At 38.9% G+C, this 21501-nt stretch overlaps 1 protein-coding gene and 3 non-coding genes across 4 annotated transcripts; all 4 read left to right on the forward strand.

Moving 5' to 3' along the window:
- Positions 1 to 1009: 1009 nt before the first annotated feature.
- On the forward strand, positions 1010 to 1082 carry Trnav-uac (transfer RNA valine (anticodon UAC)). The gene has a single exon. It is a non-coding gene; the product is annotated as a tRNA-Val (tRNA).
- Positions 1083 to 1449: 367 nt separating this feature from the next.
- On the forward strand, positions 1450 to 1522 carry Trnav-aac (transfer RNA valine (anticodon AAC)). The gene has a single exon. It is a non-coding gene; the product is annotated as a tRNA-Val (tRNA).
- Positions 1523 to 1820: 298 nt separating this feature from the next.
- Trnav-aac (transfer RNA valine (anticodon AAC)) lies at positions 1821 to 1893 on the forward strand. Its single transcript has one exon. It is a non-coding gene; the product is annotated as a tRNA-Val (tRNA).
- Positions 1894 to 2687: 794 nt separating this feature from the next.
- LOC135476726 (lysophospholipase D GDPD1-like) lies at positions 2688 to 16298 on the forward strand. Its single transcript, XM_064756843.1, has 10 exons — positions 2688 to 2876; positions 5119 to 5161; positions 6178 to 6313; positions 8844 to 8889; positions 9606 to 9730; positions 10555 to 10644; positions 11364 to 11497; positions 12086 to 12148; positions 13507 to 13558; positions 14288 to 16298. Exons 1-10 carry the CDS (start codon positions 2720 to 2722, stop codon positions 14426 to 14428), a joined length of 987 nt encoding a protein of 328 aa, XP_064612913.1. The 5' UTR covers positions 2688 to 2719; the 3' UTR covers positions 14429 to 16298.
- The last annotated feature ends 5203 nt before the right edge of the window (positions 16299 to 21501 follow it).

Consider the following 21501-nt stretch of genomic DNA (forward strand, 5'->3'; position numbering starts at 1 on the left):
GGTCTGGCGTTGCCTACGCAGGTTTTACTCTCTTCACGGCTCACACACCTCAATTTTATCCATCCGCGCGGACGTCAACGAAATTCAGGCGCCAACACCGCGCGGTCACCCATTGGTCAGTTTGGGCCCGAAGGAGCTGAAGGAGCTACTCAACCCATCTTTACAAGCCGACGTTTTTGCTCCCCTGATCAATATATTTAATGTTTCATAAAAATGAATGCAAAAGATTGATACTGGGCGTCCACGCGAACGTCAATGAAATTCAGGTGCCAACACCGGGCGGTCACCCATTCGTCAGTTTGGGCGCGAAGGGTCTGAAAGAGCTGCTGAACCAAACTTTGCATGCCGACGTTTTCACTCTCCTGTCATTCATTGGTCCGTCACGTTCCTCGCTCATTGGAGAACGCGCTGCGGACGTCAACGAAATATCGAGCGGGAAAAAAGAACATCCAACCCATCCACCCCATTGGTCCGTTTTAGCGCGACACTGCACAACACCTTTACAAGCTTACCTAAACGGTGGGGTAGGGTGAGCGCGGACTCAAACGCCTAACACCTACAAATTTTAGATTTTTTGTAATCTTTAGGGGCTTGTGGCGCAATGTATAACGCGCCTGACTACGGATCAGGAGATTCCAGGTTCGAATCTAGCAAGCTCGTTATTTTTATTTTATTTTTTTCATTTTTTTATTAATTTTTTTTTTGTGTGAGGGTAGTGTGAGTCTTATTTTCTAAATATTTCAATATACAATATACCTCTATGTTTCTGTACATACAGTTACATGCGTTTTCCTGATATCTAAGTTGCCACGTGTGATATACAGTGCATAGCCTTATACACATGCAAACTAATGAAGAAAAGACTTATTGATTGGATCAGGTATCTGTGCCTGCCTGTTTGACCTGTGGTCACACCTGGAGATATTGATCATCACTGGGTGACAAACGCGATCTTACAATCGTAATTTATAGTATTCAATACACTGGACCACAAAGCCTACAAGTGTGTGGTTCTGTGGTGTAGTGGTTATCACGTCTGCTTTACACGCAGAAGGTCGCGAGTTCGAACCTCGCCAGAACCTTATTTTTCTCTTCATTCCTTTCTTTTTAATTGTTGCAAACAGCGATATTGAGTATTTTTAAAGTTATATTCAATATGCTGCGCGCATGCATGACACGTTGAAAAAAAATTAATTAATCAGTAGTATTCATCTAATATCCCCAGTGAGCTCTGTGTTATATTTGTCCAGTAATCTACATTGATGAGTTTCTCCATGTTTTCTGTGGTTTTCCGGTGATAATACGGCTCCTCAGCGTTTCCATCTTTAGTGAAAATTGTATATATATGTATCACTCAAACGAGGTGAAATGGCTCCACCGCATACCTGCTAGGAGAAAAACCACAAACATATATATTTAACACGCGGTCAATATAGTCATCCTGAAAGGGGTTCCGTGGTGTAGTGGTTATCACGTCTGCTTAACACGCAGAAGGTCGCGAGTTCGATCCTCGCCGGAACCTTGCGTATATTTTTTATTTCCCCACTTTCATTATGCAAGCGATGAAAAGACTCCAACAACTACAAAGCTAGCACAATTCTTCTTTACCATATTTGGTGAACAACAGTTTTAATCCACACAGTATACGGACAAATTAGTCCTACAGGATTTGCTTATTTACTGTTATTAACCTAATAATTAATTCTGAATTAGCGCTGACAACACTGCGTATATAGTGCACGGAACCTTACGTGACAAAATCAACCCACTTACACCTCCGCTTTTGTCCAGGTGTCCTACTTAGAGTCAAACGCAAGAGCGGTTCCGTGGTGTAGTGGTTATCACGTCTGCTTAACACGCAGAAGGTCGCGAGTTCGATCCTCGCCGGAACCTCCTCCAATTTTCATGGCGGACGAAAATACTTTGAAAATCGCGCCTGAAATACTGTTTTCAGGCGCTGTCCTATTTTAAACCAGCTTCTCCAGTAACCATGGTCCTTATTTCTGGCTTGCTTCATGCTGGCTTCCTCTTTGGCTGTCTGGGGGAAGGCCTACCAGCAACCTGCGGATGTCGTTATTTATGTCGTCGAGGTAAGAAGCTTTTAAAACTCTTTCATTTTCAGCACGTCAATTTTAGGGCTCTATCTCTCCAGATCACAGCTGCCAGTGTCACAAAAAAACGGAGATTTCATCTACGACAATCTAGAGCGTGGGCGGCCCTTGGACCCTCGCCTAACTAAGGTACAGTGATAGTGCCCCCCCCCCCCCCCCCCCCCCCCCCCCCCCGCCCCGACAGCCACCTCCACCCCCACCCCATCTCTGCACCACAAACCACTTTTTGCACGACGTTAAACCCCAACCACTTTTAATTTCCAGAGTCGGACTATCAGTGCGGTGTGACCAGTGGTAAACTATACCAATACCCGTGATAGGTGGACGAGGAGAGGAATAAATACCTAGATTTATATAAAGTATATATACATGCTGAAAGTAAACACAACAAGGAAATATCACACAAATTACTTAACGCTGGGACTAATATAACAGATATCTTGTCGCGGTTTCAACGCCTTGGCAGAGACAAAGACCCAAGTGGAGATAACTCTTGTCAGATAAAGAGAAACCATCACAAAATGACGATTTCGCTCTTTTATCGTGAAGGTTAGAAAACACCCCGAGAAACAAATCACCTGTGTTTGTGTTTTCGTTTGCTGCTTTTCATGACTTTACCAATTTATGCCGTGATATTAATCATGATTTCAGTGGCACTTGTTGGGGGATACATAGTCACCTCCCTGGTGTTGCTGAAATTCCCTGGACTGCTTCACAAACGAAAACAAACGAAATTTCGGGCTGTTCATATCAGCCACCGAGGCGGTGAGTAAACCATTATATTTGCAATGATGACTACAGTTTACCTTAGGCTGTTGAACAGATAGTTCATTGTTCAGTGTCTTGATAGACAAGTTTCATCACGATGACAAAGCAAAAATAAACCAGATCGCTGTCTTCATCCAGATCAGGACCCCAGCTGGGCCAAATATAGTCCGATTGAGTGTAGTACGAAGAGCTGCAAAGTGAAAGGTACATGCCTTGAGTGGATATAGTGCAATCCAAAGGATTCAGCATGGCGGGTTTATTTTCGAAAAGGACACACATGTATGATCATGTAGCATTATATGAGAAGTGTATAGGAAAACTTAGCCCGGAAAGACTCCAACTCTTTTTTTATTGGCCAAGCGTCATTGGAGTCTAGATGCTACAACTTTTAATTTCATACTCAGTGATGGTCTAGGCCAATTTTCTTTGTTGTCGAATAAGGTCTCATGTAAGTAAAAGACACCAACCTAAAAGCCTGCTTTCCGCACGTACCGCTCGGCCACCATATGTCCCTACTTTCTTTAGAATAGATTTACTATAGCCATGAAGGCTTCCACGGCACATACTCTTTGACAATTGCCACCATCTTGAATATCTATGTGCATGTCCCACTTCATAGTGGAGCAGTGAGAAGAAGGCGGCAGTGGCCACAGAGGATGTACTGTGGAAGCCTTCATAATAAATCCATTCTAAAGCGAGTAGGGACATATGGTGGCTGTGCGGTGGGTGCAGAAAACAGGTCTTTAGGTTGGTGTCTTCCAAGTGCACAAAACTTATATGATCACAAAGAAAATAGGACTAGACCTTTAGTTGAGTACAAAATTAACACTGTTAGCATTGTGAATCCAATGACACTGTGTCAGTTGAGTCTTTTTGCGGCTATGAGAAACTTGGCCCTGGATGACCGTATTAGAAGATCAGAACCAAATGTCCATGGATTCAGGATTGACAGACTTCTAGCTAGGTCACCATTCCCAGTGTATATTCATCAATGACACGTCCAATCACGTCCAAACATTTCCATCCATTGACGGAAAATATGCTTAAAATAGTAAGAAAATATAAAATATGCCTCAAACATGAATTTTTTTTTCTAATTTTTTGGCCATATCTTTTTTTAAATTTTTTTAAAACCATACTATTTGTTGTATGGTACCTTTTCATTTATCATTTAAATGCAAAAAGGTGGAGTTTTTGTTATTGAACAAAAGTTGTCACACGGTGAAATGAATGAAATAAATTTTATTGAGGATAATTAAAGACCTACTTCAGTGTCAAAACCTTAAGTCTGTGCCTTAAAAGCAAAGTTAAATGATAACACAAGTCCATTACCTAAAAGTATGCATCTCCATGGCACTTTACACTTTTCTTCCATATCTAACATGTTATGTGACGTATCTGTGCAACCATTGATTTTTTTTCTCTCGATTGAGCATCTAACATTTGCGAAGCGGCTGATGCATGGTGGGATCCAAACACTGTTGTGTTGAACTAGACAAAAAAAAATTACAATAATGGAGAGTTTTGTAAAAGGACGACAGTGTCTTTGATAGTAATTGTTTTAGAGTTGCTTGGAATATGAAAATAGTCAATGGGGTTATAACTACATACCAACAATGATTATCGAAGTCGTGGTTTTTAAATATGGAGTTTCGGTTTCAAGGTGTGGCCAGTTACAGATGACATAACATGTGTACTGTGCCATGGAGACAAGCTGTACGGAAGTTGCATAATTCTAGGTAATGGACTTCTAATGAGAAGGATCATTATGGTACGAATTTACTTGGTATGAAAAAAAAATGCATTGTATTAAAACTGCTATTGAAAGTTTAGGGGGATAATACAGAAACAAATGTTTTTTGCCATTTCCACTTTTGCATAGCCTATGGTCATGAAAGAACTGTGACTATCGCTGACTCATAGCCAAAAACCACTCTGTACTTCCTTATGCTACTGATGTCATTCCACATAATTGCCTTACTCGACATTGTATCTGCCTGATTCAACATCACATAAGGAATATTATCACTTTACACCAGGAAAAATTTTATGGAATGCGCCAAAGGTTTTTGTATTGAGGGTCCTTCCTATCATTCTTGTACTTTCATCTAATTTTAATGGGAACTGGAGAAGCACTTTAATGTCTTGTGAACTGCATATCACGATCATGGCAGAATTACATTCTCATGGAATTGTGTTGGTCTATAAGGTTAATAAATCACTGCGTTTTTATTCCCAGGTGCTGGGGAGAATCTGGAGAACACAATGACAGCCTTCAAACAGTAAGTTCTCTTTGTTAAATTTTGCATGAAAAAGTGGAATTTTAGAGGCCAATAAATGTTTTAAAATGTACCAATCAACATCCCTAGCTAGATATCAAAAGGGACAGATGTACATTCCACAAAAAACAGGCAGGGTGGCAATTTCCTCTATAAGTTAACAATGCGCTAAACACAAAAGGCAGGATAATGGAGTCAGCACACTTCTAAAAATAAACCCTGTCTAGGTGTTCACTAGATCTTGAGGTCAATAAAACTCACAGAATCAGGCAAAATAAGTAATGCAGCCAAGGATGAAATATCACTGGAAATACGGTATCTCAGTTCTCTTAGGTGCATACAGTATAAATGTGGGTTGGCCCTGTTTTACATTGTTTGTACTAAGCTCAAGTAATGGACATCATGATGCCCCATGGAATAAATATTATCCTAGTTACTGCAAGAAACATCGCTTATTAGTAGCCTAGTGTGGAAGGAAACGGGACTGGTTGGCCAGGTGTCAGTATAATGTGACTGGCCGGGTGTCATGTTTTGTCTTCGGCATGATATTTCAGTGACGGCAGCACTTTTGGTGGCATGGATTCACCCTGCCACAAGAAGACACAGTATATGTACACACAACCTAATGAGCCTAAAGACGAAAAATTGTAAGTACAACATTAAACCCCAAGCATTCAGTCATCATTAAGTTCCCACGTTAAAATTCACCATGTTTTGCATTCTGATAAACAAACCTCGCCCTTGCGATTTGTTGGATATAGGTGAGTTGACAGTGCTCAGTGCTCAAGCAGTTGGACAGTGCTCAGTTGTAAAAGAGGACTGGTAGGGAGTGGTAATGATCATCATTAACTTGCCAAAGGTTGGTGGTTTTTACCCTGTCCTCCTCATATCATCACATGCTATCCCATATGAAAGTGAAATGAGCACTGGCATGGCAATAATCATACATGTATAAATAAATCCACACATTTTAAAATCATTTTAAATGCTTGAGTGTTTTATGCGTGTCGTATTAACAGTGCATACAGCCTGGGGACGGACATGCTGGAGCTGGACTGTCACATCACCAGGGACGGTCAAGTTGTCGTATCGCACGACAACAATCTTCTCAGAACCACCGGCAAAGATGCTCTCATTTCAGAACTAGACTACAAGGTACTAACAGCTGTACAAAATCATTAGACGTAAATGAGGGCTGATATTTAGAAGTTTCCTGGAGCTCTGTGAAGCATACTGCAAGAAAAGAAAATTGGATAGTACATTTTGTCAGTTTAAAGAGAATTGTGACACAGCTGATTTGCCCAGGTCCATAACTAGACACTGGTCCCTGTCGATCCATAAACACAGATTTGGTCCTGTTGATCCATAAATACAGATAGGTCCCTGGCGATCCATAAATACAGATTGGTCCCTGTTGATCCATAAACACAGATTGGTCCCTGTTGATCCATAAATACAGATAGGTCCCTGGTGATCCATAAATACAGATAGGTCCCTGTTGATCCATAAACACAGATTGGTCCCTGTTGATCCACAAATACAGATAGGTCCCTGGTGATCCATAAATACAGATTGGTCCCTGTTGATCCATAAAGACAGGCTGGTCCCTGGTGATCCATAAAGACAGATTGGTCCCTGTTGACCCATAAAAGACAGATTGGTCCCTGTCGATCCATAAATACAGATTGGTCCCTGTTGATCCATAAATACAGATTGGTCCCTGTTGATCCATAAACACAGATTGGTCCCTGTCGATCCATAAATACAGATAGGTCCCTGGCGATCCATAAATACAGATTGGTCCCTGTTGATCCATAAAGACAGGCTGGTCCCTGTTGACCCATAAATACAGATTGGTCCCTGTCGATCCATAAATACAGATTGGTCCCTGTTGATCCATAAAGACAGATAGGTTCCTGTTGATCCATGAAGACAGACTGGTCCCTGTTGGTCCATAAAGGACAGACTGGTCCCTGTCGATCCATAAATACAGATTGGTCCCTGTTGATCCATAAATACAGATTGGTCCCTGTCGATCCATAAAGACAGACTGGTCCCTGTTGATCCATAAATGCACACTGGTCCCTTTCAATCTATAAATACAGATTGGTCCCTGTCAATCCATAATGACAGACTAGTCCCTGTTGATCCATAAATGCAGACTAGTCCCTTTCAATCTATAAATACAGATTGGTCCCTGTCGATCCATAAATACAGATTGGTCCCTGTCGATTTATAAATACAGATTGGTCCTGTTGATCCATAAAGACAGATACGCCCATGTTGATCCATACACACAGACTGGTCCCTGTTGATCCGTAAAGACAGACTGGTCCCTGTTGATCCGTAAATACAGATTGGTCCCTGTTGATCCATAAACACAGATTGGTCCCTGTTGATCCATAAATACAGATAGGTCCCTGGTGATCCATAAATACAGATAGGTCCCTGTTGATCCATAAAGACAGATTGGTCCCTGTTGATCCACAAATACAGATAGGTCCCTGGTGATCCATAAATACAGATTGGTCCCTGTTGATCCATAAAGACAGGCTGGTCCCTGTTGATCATAAAGACAGATTGGTCCCTGTTGACCCATAAATACAGATTGGTCCCTGTCGATCCATAAATACAGATTGGTCCCTGTTGATCCATAAATACAGATTGGTCCCTGTTGATCCATAAACACAGATTGGTCCCTGTTGATCCATAAATACAGATAGGTCCCTGGCGATCCATAAATACAGATTGGTCCCTGTTGATCCATAAAGACAGGCTGGTCCCTGTTGACCCATAAATACAGATTGGTCCTGTTGATCCATAAATACAGATTGGTCCCTGTTGATCCATAAAGACAGATAGGTTCCTGTTGATCCATGAAGACAGACTGGTCCCTGTTGGTCCATAAAGACAGACTGGTCCCTGTCGATCCATAAATACAGATTGGTCCCTGTTGATCCATAAATACAGATTGGTCCCTGTCGATCCATAAAGACAGACTGGTCCCTGTTGATCCATAAATGCACACTGGTCCCTTTCAATCTATAAATACAGATTGGTCCCCTGTCAATCCATAATGACAAACTAGTCCTGTTGATCCATAAATGCAGACTAGTCCCTTTCAATCTATAAATACAGATTGGTCCCTGTCGATCCATAAATACAGATTGGTCCCTGTCGATTTATAAATACAGATTGGTCCTGTTGATCCATAAAGACAGATACGCCCATGTTGATCCATACACACAGACTGGTCCCTGTTGATCCGTAAAGACAGACTGGTCCCTGTTGATCCGTAAATACAGATTGGTCCCTGTTGATCCATAAATACAGATTGGTCCCTGTTGATCCATAAATACAGATTGGTCCCTGTTGATCCATAAAGACAGATTAGTCCCTGTTGATCCATAAAGACAGATTGGTCCCTGTCGATCCATAAATACAGATTGGTCCCTGTCGATCCATAAATACATACTGGTCCCTGTAGTTCCATAAATACAGATTGGTCCCTTCCAATACATACAGATTGGCACCTTTAAGTCCAAAATTACATCTTTGTCAGCAAAATATATACTCCCACAGGACAGGTTTGCATTTTTTTGTGTACATTACCTATTACATGCTTTTTAATTGTAACAAATAGGCTGTATGTAGACTGATAGGTGTGTTGTTTTTTGTATTTCAGAACTTACCATGTCTCAAGCCAGAGCTGAAGGTAGATTTTGAAGGCAGTAAGTAGTCTGATATTTAGGCGCTGATAGTGAATAGGGAAGTTTTGGGCCTGAACTCTTTTGTCTCTAAAGGTAAAGAAGTCTTATCACGGAACTTGTCAAAAATGTTAATTGTTAACTCAATTAGCAACTTAATTGTCAACTTAATTTGTTGAAATTATTTGCCTCTCCTCTTTCCTTCAGGAACTTATCCAGTTCACAAACGTTCAACCCCATAATTTTCTCCATCATTCACTTATTCTAAATAACTTTTTGGATAAAATGTACATGTAAGTATATAGTTTCTGACAGGTCATGTGATACAGTAGGACTTTTTTTTTTACCTTCAGTGATAGATGAGTTTGAACAACCCTATTCTAGGAGATGTTTTTACAGTTATGGGTCTGCCCTGTAACTGTTCATATTGTCTTATTATGAAACATTGCTACTAAAATTGCAATTCTGATCAGTATAAATCTTCCAGTGTGTGCATTGTCAGTGTATAATGATCACACTTTTACTGTACCATTACTGTTACATATAAACAGGTTGTAAGTGCACTCTCTCAGAGTTCAGAGGGCTAGCTCTTAACTATTGACAAGATTTAGTTATGTCTGGAGTTTTTTATTTGTGTCTGGAGATTTATTTTCTAATCGCCTTTTTTTGTGTTGAGTATTTTATTTATCCAGAGTAGGCATCCTTTTCACAGTGTTATATGCTATGGTTGTGTTTTTCAGATCACTTCACACAGGGGTGTCCAGAAGACAGACGAATACCTCTGCTGAAAGAGGTCTTCCAAACTTTCCCAGAACTTCCAATTAATGTAGACATCAAAGTAGATGATGATCATCTCATTCATGAGGTTTGTCTACCTGTTTTCCCCTTATTATGTCAGCTCATGTTACTATATCAGGGGGGCCTCCGTGGCTCTTTCGGTGAGCACGCTAACACAGTGTAGTGACCCAGAAGCCTCTCACCAATGCGGTCGCTGTGAGTTCAAGTCCAGCTCATACTGGCTTCTTGTCCGTGGGAAGGTCTGCCAGCAACCTGCGGATGGTCATGGGTTTCCCCTGGGCTCTGCCCGGTTTTCACCCACCATTATACTGGCCGCCATAATATAAGTGAAATATTCTTGAGCACGGTGGAAAACACCAATCAAATAAATAAATAAATGCTATATCAGCTCATGTTACTATATCAGCTCATGTTAATATATCAGGTCTTGTAATATCAGATTGATAAATGTTGTGTGGATGAACTGTGTATCAAGTAGAGATACAAGAAGGTAGATGAATTACAGTTGGTCCTGAAAAATGTCTGATCAGGAAAAATGTGTTGTTTTTTAATATGATTCTGAGATTTCTAGTAAGTCACATTTTCACGCTTACACACTGCAGTGGCCTTGACATTAGAGAATTCCCGTCATTATCTTGGTATGTTCCAGGCTTGTCTCATTACATAGGAGAATAAGCCAATAAAAGGTCGTCAGGTCTCCTTACACTTTGACTCGGTGAGGCATCATGTGTTGTGTCTTTCCAGTGAGCCAGCACCCTAAATATTTCAGCAGACCTTTGTGCACAGAATGAAATAATTTTGGAAGTAGAATTTAAACTCCAAGCTTTTTTTTACACTGATACCCAGTTGGTCTCACATTGCTGCATATTTTGTTGTTCTTGATATCTGCAGGTGTCGAGGTTGGTAAAAGACTTTCATAGAGAAGATCTGACAGTATGGGGCAACAGAAGTATAACCATAGAAAAGAAACTTTATAATGAGGTAATTTTTATTCGAAATTTTTCAAACTTTGTTATAATAGTTTTCTCGCTCTTTATACTCTTACCTGTATGGAAATGGTTTTTTGATTATGTATGATTGTGCATGAGATTAAATTTATGCTTTGTTTTCAAAATATAGTTATAACGAAAACAGTGTTCTTGCGATCAAAAATGATGTCATGAAACCTAAATGACTTAAAATATCAAGTAAGGATCTTTTTCCTGGATTCTGAATGTTTTATGGATTTTACAAAAGTGTCTTGGGGTTTGTTTGGAAGGTAGTGTTATACCCCACTGGGAAAATGTCAGCTTTACTACCAAGTGTAGTATTATATCATATTTATTTGCCTTCAAAATGCACTTTTTTTAAGGCTATTTTAGGTGCTTCTTTTACAAAACAATTGGAACAATGACCAAATGATTTCAGTTTAAATCATGTACATGTGAAATAAGGTTGTGTACCGTATAACATAGTGTATGTGTTTTATATCGTGATGTCTTCTTCTGACAATGACATTAAGCCATTGTCATTCATTCTTCTTCCCAAGAAAGAGCCATTATGGTTGAAATTTCAATCCGTCTCTTGCGCATTTGTCAGCGGTATAATTTTCCCTTGTTCCTTCTCATAGATGGGACCTTTGTAGTATAAACTGTGAAAATTTCGTGAGTATAAACTGTGATTCCTATGAAGTAAAATAAAGTTTTTGTGTCTTGTTTCAGAATGCCAACATTCCACTGATTTTCTCCATCAGAAGTGTATTAAATCTGTATCTACTGTTCTACTCTGGACTCTTACCTTTCGTTCCCATCAGGCAGACATTCTATGAAGTTATAATGCCTGCCATTTTCCTCAAGTAAGCTTATTTGTTTTGATTTATTTATTTATTTATTTATTTATTTATTTGATTGGTGTTTTACGCTGTACTCAAGAGTATTTCACTTATACGACGGTGGCCAGCATTATGGTGGGTGGAAACCAGGCAGAGCCCGGGGGAAACCCATGACCATCCGCAGGTTGCTGGCAGACCTATTTGTTTTGATAATGTGGACATTTTCAACATTTATGTATACAGATCTGTTTAGCTTACAAAACTAATTTCATAGATCAGAAAACTGAAAATGATCCAGTTCTTTTGAAAGTGCTAACATTTTATGAATGAGATAAAACCCTAAATTTTTAGTCCAGAATATATTAAATCCTCTTTTCATACCTGACCATAGTTTTTCTTTTTTTAGAAGTTTCCTTTCTGTGAAACTTCCCCAGATATTGGGGTTTAGGGTCTGTCTCAAAATTTGCACAGTAGAATATACCATAAATGATTTTGCACCATTTCTGTGTTAACTTTGACACCACACCTGTTGTAGATTTGGATAATACTGAGCAGTTGATGGTATTTAAGAACGTCTGTTGTTCTTACTTTTGTTTTTGTTGTGTTTTTTAGCCCAGATAAGTTTCCAGTGATGCAGGCCAGGAAGAGCAGATGGCTTGTGAAAGTTTTAGATTTGTAAGTATAGACTAAGATTGCCCTGTTCCTATAAAATATTCCCATCTGGGAAATATAAATTGGTATGATAATCGTGTTTGCGTGTAGGAATTGAATTTTGCAGGGTGATTTTTTCCTGCAATTTTGTTGCTGCAACCATTGATAATTTATGCATGTGTCAGTGTTTTAATCTGTGCTCATTTCTCAATTGTTTGTCTGACCTTGCCTGTGAAAACAAACAACCAACCAAATGAGGAGGAATGGAATTAGCCTATGGGAGAAATTCCTGGCAGGAAAACTTTGAAGGAAACTGACATTAACCTCAGAGTTTAATAGATGTCAGCACAATAGCCTTTTGTAGTTGTTGAAGTCGAAATTTGCTCCTGTACTCCAAAAACGGTGATTAAAAAAAAACGGTCTTATCTAACCATGAAATTCACCTGGCATTCATTTGTGATGCAGCCAATGGTTTGAATCCACTCATAAACTTCGCTAACCTTATAAAAGTTAAACATTATTGAGTTGGGGACTAAACACCAGTTACCTAAGTAAATTTCTTTTCTTGTCCAGTGTGGGGTACCTCTCTGTAAGATACTCTGGTCTTGACTGATTTTAGAACTGATTTGTCCAAATACAATGTCATCCTGTTTTGTCTTGAAACATTAAAAATGCATAAATTGTGGTGGACTGAGGTGGGAGACTTTTCTAGCAGTATTTAACACTTTTTGGATCAGATCTATATGTATTCTTATGTTGGATATAGTTATGGTAGTATTTTGTGTGGTCAGTGACACATGGCCTCTGATATTGAGACAAAATTTGATCAAAAATAATTTCTCCAGCCATTTTTGACAGTTTCACCCAAACCGTGACAAAAGGCATAGTGAGCATCACAATTTTTGCTTGTCCTTCTTTGAGAAATTTTCTTTAGATATGAGATTTCAGAGTCATTTTTTTTTACATGTGGTGTTCCTACCCCTAAAAGTCCTTTGTAGCAAATTATAACTGAATTTCTTCATTTGTGATTTGTCTGAAAATGGAATTACTGGTAGAAAAATATCCAAAGCAGTGACCATTACATATATATCAGATGTTCTACTTGTTCTTGTACATGTTATGTTAAAATTGTGAGCGGTCTGGCAGCAACCTGTGGATGGTCGTGGATTTCTGCATGGTTTCCTCCCACTATGATGTTAGTCGCCGTTGTATAAGTGAAAAACTCTTGAGTTCGGCGTAAAACATCAATCAAAATGTGAGCAGAAATAATTAATAAAATAAAATACTTAACTACTTAACTAAAAATACTTGAATTCCTGCTCAGTACTAATTACTAACAAGTAATTTTCCAATTTTGAGGGTTTGTTTATATAATTTTTCAGCTTCCTCATGCGACCAACTCTGATCAGACACTTGGAGGCCAGAGGAGTTCAGGTGGGTAGTTTTCTCAGTTTTAAGTACTTTTCATTCTGTTTTATGTCATGCTAATGTCAAGACCAGCAGAAAATTCTGACTTGAGAGCTGAAATGTGCTTAAACGTTAGCTGAAATATTACCACACGTTTGCATTCATTGACAGTGAGTACAGTTAGCAACTTAAAAGAGAATCAGGAAATTAGAAAGATTTACAAAAGATAGTCTGTCAGCCAAAGCCAGAGTGATGCTCCGTTAACATTTAGGACACACTTTTGTGGAATGTGTCAGAAAATGACAGGTTATGCCAACAAGAATACAATAAATTAAGAAAAGGATCGACTGAAAAAACATCAACATGGGAATGGCTTGAGAAGAAGAATTGTGATTTGATAGTTTGTGCAACATTCTTTCAGCACATACATGGATTTAATAAGGTGGCCTCAAAATAAATAGGAGCCTCCGTGGCTCAGTTGGTTAGCACGCTAGCGCAGCGTAATGACCCAGGAGTCTCTCACCAATGCGGTTGCTGTGAGTATCAAATCCAGCTCATGTTGGCTTTCTCTCCGGCCGTATATGGGAAGGTCTGTCAGCCACCTGTGGATGGTCGTGGGTTTCCCCCGGTTTCCACCCACCATAATGCTGGCCGCCGTCGTATAAGTGAAATATTCTTGAGTACGGTGTAAAACACCAATCAAAAAAAAAAAAAAAAAATCAAAATAAATAAAATTTGTTGTTGTTGTTCATGCAGACAAACCTGTGGGTATTGAATGAGATGAGTGAATTTGAGCGAGCGTACAAACTTGGTGTGACAGGAGTGATGACAGACTTCCCGACAAAACTTAACCAGTTTCTGGAAGGCCACCCAGAGTACAGACACCGGAGACAATGACACAAACTTCATGTAGCAACGCACCAATATGTAGGCAAATCACCAAGTGTCACTGACTTGTAAGCACAGGTGTGGTTATTTCTGTCTTTGATGTATTTCACAATTCTTTTACATGACATTCCAAAAGCGGAGAATTTTTTTTGTCTTTCAAAATTTCACCTTTACATGTTTGAAAGCACATTGAAAAAATGTTGATGTAGATTTAAATATTTTAGATGATATTTTTTACTCCTGTAATTGTCTTCTTGATGCTAGTTAGTTGATTATAAATCATGTTTAGGCACGTGACCAGCTTATTTTCACTGTGACGAAGAAAAATTCAAAAAATAGATCTGCCCTTGTACTTATTTTAGTAATTTTAGAAACTGTAGAGGTATCAGAATTAAACCTGGTCTGATATCAGTGTGAATGTTATTTTGAAGTCATGTTTAAAGTGTACCCACGTTACCAGTTTACTCTCACTGTGATGAAGAAAAGCTCTGGAGTAGATTTGCCAATGTACTTCACGTCTAGTTTTAGTAATTTATGGGTAGAAACTGGAGTAGATCTGCCAGTGGTGTAATTTTAGTAATTTATTGGTAGAGACTGCATTCCTGGTTAGAAAATATGTAGTTGTTTGGCATGGGCTAATCTTAACACCGAAATGGAACGTTCCAAGTTCAAAAATTTGTTTTGTTTGATTGATTGGAGTGAAATTGTTTGTTTGAGCCGAGGTACTTATATTGACCAAAACATATACTTAATCTTCAGGTCCTCACATCATTATTATTAGAGAAACAAATACTTTTTACAGAGGAAAGTGTAATACAGTGGAGATAAAAGTTTAGCTATTTGTTCAGGTTTTAATAACAGTACAGGTAAAACAACTTGAACTTTATCATCATTTACTTAACTCACACAACTACGAGTCTCTAAGTCATTCTTGTGTTTTACTTAATCAATAGACAATTTTTGTCATTTTTAAAAGTTGAGGTTTGTCAAAGTTGATTGTCATATACTTAAATGTTATGTCATACGATCAAGCATATTGTGTTTCACCTAACGTTTAGCATTTTTCAAGGGACACACTTTGCTTGATTCTCAGTGATTCATTCACCTTAAGAGACAACTTTTTGTGAAATTTGATCAATTTCTTATCAGAAAAACTTATGTGTTGACATCAAAACTGTCATCTTAACGTGTTAATATGCTGCTGAAAGTGAATTATTACAGGCCAAACTCTAGGTGAAATACAGTATTTTAAATGCAGGGCAAAGTGACAGAAGCCAGTAAGCCGGTAAGTTGGATTGTAAAAGAAGACAGCACGTAGCTATTTGGCGCATGTATTTCCTGAGTCTTCACCAGTTGAACTTTTGCCATTAATTTGAAAACTTAGTCTTTCATCATTTGTTCATTCTTCAGATTGTATCATTGTTCATTTGGATTTTGAATTAGTATGTGTTGTAGAGTTTTTAATTTAGAATCCTGTTTATAGTAGATTGCTTTTCTTTTTAAATTGTAGCACATATAAGTTACACTATGATTTAATTTTTTATTTTTTCACATTAACAATTAGATATGATTTTAAGATTGATATTTTTACGGTTTAAAGGTAAACAAAAACAGAGAACTGCCGACATAGTAAATTGTTCATGTTTTACTTTCATCTGCTGTTAAGAAATATGCAGAGTTATTTATTACATTTATTAAGGCCTACCACGTTTATTTTATTTTCTCTAAGAAAAAAAAGTGGAATTGAGGTTGACAAAATGGGTGGGGCCACTATTGTGTGTGGAGTTAAAGATGAGCTGCATGTAAATGGGTGGGACCACAGGCTCAGAACTCATGAATTCTCACCAGTAAAGTGTACATCTGTTGTGGGGAGTAAGAGTTGAGCTAGATGGGTGGGACCACAGGCTCAGAACTCATGAATTCTCACCAGTAAAGTGTACATCTGTTGTGGGGAGTAAGAGTTGAGCTAGATGGGTGGGACCACAAACTCAGAACTCATGAATTCTCACCAGTAAAGTGTACATCTGTTGTGAGGAGTAAGAGTTGAGCTAGATGGGTGGGACCACAAACTCAGAACTCATGAATTCTCACCAGTAAAGTGTACTTCTGTTGTGAGGAGTAAGAGTTGAGCTAGATGGGTGGGACCACAGGCTCAGAACTCATGAATTCTCACCAGTAAAGTGTACATCTGTTGTGGGGAGTAAGAGTTGAGCTAGATGGGCGGGACCACAGGCTCAGAACTCATGAATTGTCACCAGTAAAGTGTACATCTGTTGTGGGGAGTAAGAGTTGAGCTAGATGGGTGGGACCACAGGCTCAGAACTCATGAATTGTCACCAGTAAAGTGTACATCTGTTGTGAGGAGTAAGAGTTGAGCTAGATGGGCGGGACCACAGGCTCAGAAGTCATGAATTCTCACCAGTAAAGTGTACATCTGTTGTGAGGAGTAAGAGTTGAGCTAGACGGGTGGGACCACAGGCTCAGAACTCATGAATTCTCACCAGTAAAGTGTACATCTGTTGTGAGGAGTAAGAGTTGAGCTAGATGGGCGGGATCACAGGCTCAGAACTCATGAATTGTCACCAGTAAAGTGTACATCTGTTGTGAGGAGTAAGAGTTGAGCTAGACGGGTGGGACCACAGGCTCAGAACTCATGAATTCTCACCAGTAAAGTGTACATCTGTTGTGAGGAGTAAGAGTTGAGCTAGATGGGCGGGACCACAGGCTCAGAACTCATGAATTCTCACCAGTAAGGTGTACATCTGTTGTGGGGAGTAAGAGTTGAGCTAGACGGGTGGGACCACAGGCTCAGAACTCATGAATTGTCACCAGTAAAGTGTACATCTGTTGTGAGGAGTAAGAGTTGAGCTAGATGGGCGGGACCACAGGCTCAGAAGTCATGAATTCTCACCAGTAAAGTGTACATCTGTTGTGAGGAGTAAGAGTTGAGCTAGATGGGTGGGACCACAGGCTCAGAACTCATGAATTGTCACCAGTAAGGTGTACATCTGTTGTGAGGAGTAAGAGTTGACCTAGATGGGTGGGACCTCAGCCTGAGAGCTCCTGGATTCTCACTGGCATTGCGTACATGTGTTGTGAGGAGTAAGAGTTGAGCTAGATGGGTGGGACCACAGGCTCAGAACTCATGAATTGTCACCAGTAAAGTGTACATCTGTTGTGGGGAGTAAGAGTTGACCTAGATGGGCGGGACCTCAGCCTGAGAGCTCCTGGATTCTCACTAACATTGTGTACATCTGTTGTGGGGAGTAAGAGTTGAGCTAGATGGATGAGACAACATTCTGAGACCTCATGGATTCTCACCAATGTAGTGTAAATCACTTTAACAACTGAATGTAGTGATGTATTTATATTTATGTAGTAGGCGTTTTACCTACTGTGGTGACCATTTCTTAGGTTGTGACATTCTAAGAGAATGAATCTGATTATATTCACATAACAGGTATTAGAATTAAACCTGGTCCGATGTCATTGGACTCTAATGTGGAAGTTGTTTTGAAGTCATGTTAAAAGTGTACACATGTGACCAGTTTACTTTGACTGTGATAAAGAAGAGCTCGGGAGTAGATCTGCCAATCTACTACACGTGTAATTTTAGTAATTTATGGGTAGAAACTGCATTCCCAGTTAGAAAATATGTAATTTTATTGGCATAGGCTAATGATAACACCGAAATGAAATGTTGCAAGTTGAAATATGTTTTGAAAATTCTGTGGAACTAAGATTGGAGCCAAATTGTTCTTTTGAGCAGAAATGCTCGTTTTGACCAGATATTATTTTTTTGTGAGCCGAGATGCTCGTTTTGACCAGACATTGTTTTTTTTTGTGAGCCAAGATACTCGTTTTGACCAGACATTGTTTTTTTTTTTGTGAGCTGAGATACTCGTTTTGATCAGACATTGTTTTTTTTTGTGGGCCGAGATACTTGTTTTGACCAGGAATTTTGGTCAGTTCCACATACTTACAAATAGATAACCACTGGTCCAACTGGCCTGGGATTTATCGTCATATAATCCATTTGCTAGTGACTGTACTTTTGTGTACTTCATAGCAATAGATTTACTGTTTTTATTTAACTGAGGGCCAAGCTACATGTAATAGCGAGGAAGATCAGTAAATGTGTCTACACATTTTGTAGTTAATTCCAACCCATGATATATGGAAAATATATCCAGGTGGAAATCAAAGGCTGTTCTGGCTGTTCCATTGGATGTTCTGGGTGTTCCATTGGATGTTCTGGCTGTTCCATTGGCTGTTCTGGCTGTTCCATTGGCTATTCTGGCTGTTCCACAACCTCGTACAGCAGAGTGTAGTTTCCTGTACCCATTAGTAAGTGTTAGGGGCCAAGTGTTTAGTACGGAACAAAACTGCTGTGTAAATAAGATTTTTAATAATGTCTGAAGCTGGAAAATTGACCAGTTGTGCCATGCAGCATTTTAAAAATTATTTCTAGGCTTGTGAAAGAATGACATCAAACATGCAGTTTTCTGGCCTGTGACTCATTGTCATGAACATGCATTGGCGTAGGTTACTTAAAATTTGGTCAGATTAGTAGTTTTATAGTGTGAATTGTATGGTGTGTGTGAATTGTGGAGTGTGTGTGAATTATGGAATGTGTGTGAATTGTGGAGTGTGCGTGAATTATGGAATGTGTGTGAATTGTGGAGTGTGTGTGAATTGTATGGTGTGTGTGAATTGTGGAGTGTGTGTGAATTATGGAGTGTGTGTGAATTGTGGAATGTGTGTGAATTGTGGAGTGTGTGTGAATTGTGGAATGTGTGTGAATTGTGGAGTGTGTGTGAATTGTGGAGTGTAGGAAGTATGAAAAGGGGATAATGCGGAGAATTCATGTTCACCTTCATACAAAAATTATTTGTTTGCAAATTTTCATTTTAATTTAACTTGACTATTCTATGTGCAGAAATGCTGAGAAAATAATTGAATTATTAATTACAATTTTTAATTGTACACAAAAAGCAAATAGATGTCTGCTGTGCTTGACATTTTAGAAAAGTAATATGAATGATCGTAAATTATCATGACTCAACACTAGAAAAATAGAAGGTTTATTTGTAAACTTGGAGATACAAAGTAAAGCTAAGCATTATGATGATTTGGGGAATTGTCGGTGCCTGGTTTATAATACTTGCATGCATTGCTAAGCCTTCTCACTTATTGTTTGGGGGAACCAGTAATGCAGAAATAGTTCATTGAAAGCTTTTGTGAATTCTGATCACATTATTTATTTATACATGTATGTAGTCCTCTATAATTTGAGATCAGTGGACTTATATAAAATACTGTTTTTCATCCCAAAAATTGGGCCGAAAAATTGCACTTTCAAAAGTACCAAAAGGCCTTCAAATGATACTTTTGTCATCAGTATGAAGTGATCCTATAAGGTGGGAGAAGCAGTCAGAATCAATCATTATATGTTATTTATATATGTTATGTTATATACAAAAAGGCTTGTATTGGTACATGTAAAATATAGTTACAATGATAAACTTTCTGATGTGACAATTGAACCACATGTAGTGGCGTATAAAGATGACTTAAGGTAGAGATTATTAGAAGCCTGCATCAATCCTTATACAGTCATTTTATCATTGCGTCAGTCAAACAATGCATATGTGGCAGACCTGGTATTAAGGTTCAAGTTTTCCGCAAGCGGTTCAGTGTATCAGGGTATGGGAATAGAATTCAGTGTATCAAGGTATGGGAACAGAATTCAGTGTATCAAGGTATGGGAACAGAATTCAGTGTGTCAAGGTATGGAAATAGAATTCAGTGTGTCAAGGTATGGGAATAGAATTCAGTGTATCAAGGTATGGGGACAGAATTCAGTGTATCAAGGTATGGAAATAGAATTCAGTGTGTCAAGGTATGGGAATAGAATTCAGTGTATCAAGGTATGGGGACAGAATTCAGTGTATCAGGGTATGGAAATAGAATTCAGTGTATCAAGGTATGGGGACAGAATTCAGTGTATCAAGGTATGGAAATAGAATTCAGTGTGTCAAGGTATGGGAATAGAATTCAGTGTATCAAGGTATGGAAATAGAATTCAGTGTGTCAAGGTATGGGAATAGAATTCAGTGTATCAAGGTATGGGGACAGAATTCAGTGTATCAAGGTATGGGAATAGAATTCAGTGTATCAAGGTATGGGGACAGAATTCAGTGTATCAAGGTATGGGACAGAATTCAGTGTGTCATGGTATGGAAATAGAATTCAGTGTGTCAAGGTATGGGAACAGAATTCAGTGTATCAAGGTATGGGAACAGAATTCTTTGTATTAAGGTATGGAAATAGAATTCATTGTGTCAAGGTATGGGGACAGAATTCAGTGTATCAGGGTATGGAAATAGAATTCAGTGTATCAAGGTATGGGAACAGAATTCAGTGTGTCAAGGTATGGGAACAGAATTCATTGTATTAAGGTATGGAAATAGAATTCAGTGTGTCAAGGTATGGGAACAGAATTCAGTGTATCAGGGTATGGAAATAGAATTCAGTGTATCAAGGTATGGGAATAGAATTCAGTGTGTCAAGGTATGGGAACAGAATTCATTGTGTCAAGGTATGGGAACAGAATTCAGTGTATCAAGGTATGGGAATAGAATTCAGTGTGTCAAGGTATGGGAATAGAATTCAGTGTGTCAAGGTATGGGAATAGAATTCAGTGTGTCAAGGTATGGGGACAGAATTCAGTGTATCAAGGTATGGAAATAGAATTCAGTGTATCAAGGTATGGGAATAGAATTCAGTGTGTCAAGGTATGGGAATAGAATTCAGTGTGTCAAGGTATGGGAATAGAATTCAGTGTATCAAGGTATGGGAACAGAATTCAGTGTGTCAAGGTATGGGAACAGAATTCAGTGTATCAGGGTATGGGAATAGAATTCAGTGTATCAAGGTATGGGAATAGAATTCATTGTGTCAAGGTATGGGAACAGAATTCAGTGTGTCAAGGTATGGGAACAGAATTCAGTGTATCAAGGTATGGGAATAGAATTCAGTGTGTCAAGGTATGGGAACAGAATTCATTGTATTAAGGTATG

Source organism: Liolophura sinensis, chromosome 10, assembly GCF_032854445.1.
Source record: "Liolophura sinensis isolate JHLJ2023 chromosome 10, CUHK_Ljap_v2, whole genome shotgun sequence".
Taxonomy (NCBI): Eukaryota; Metazoa; Mollusca; class Polyplacophora; order Chitonida; family Chitonidae; genus Liolophura; species Liolophura sinensis.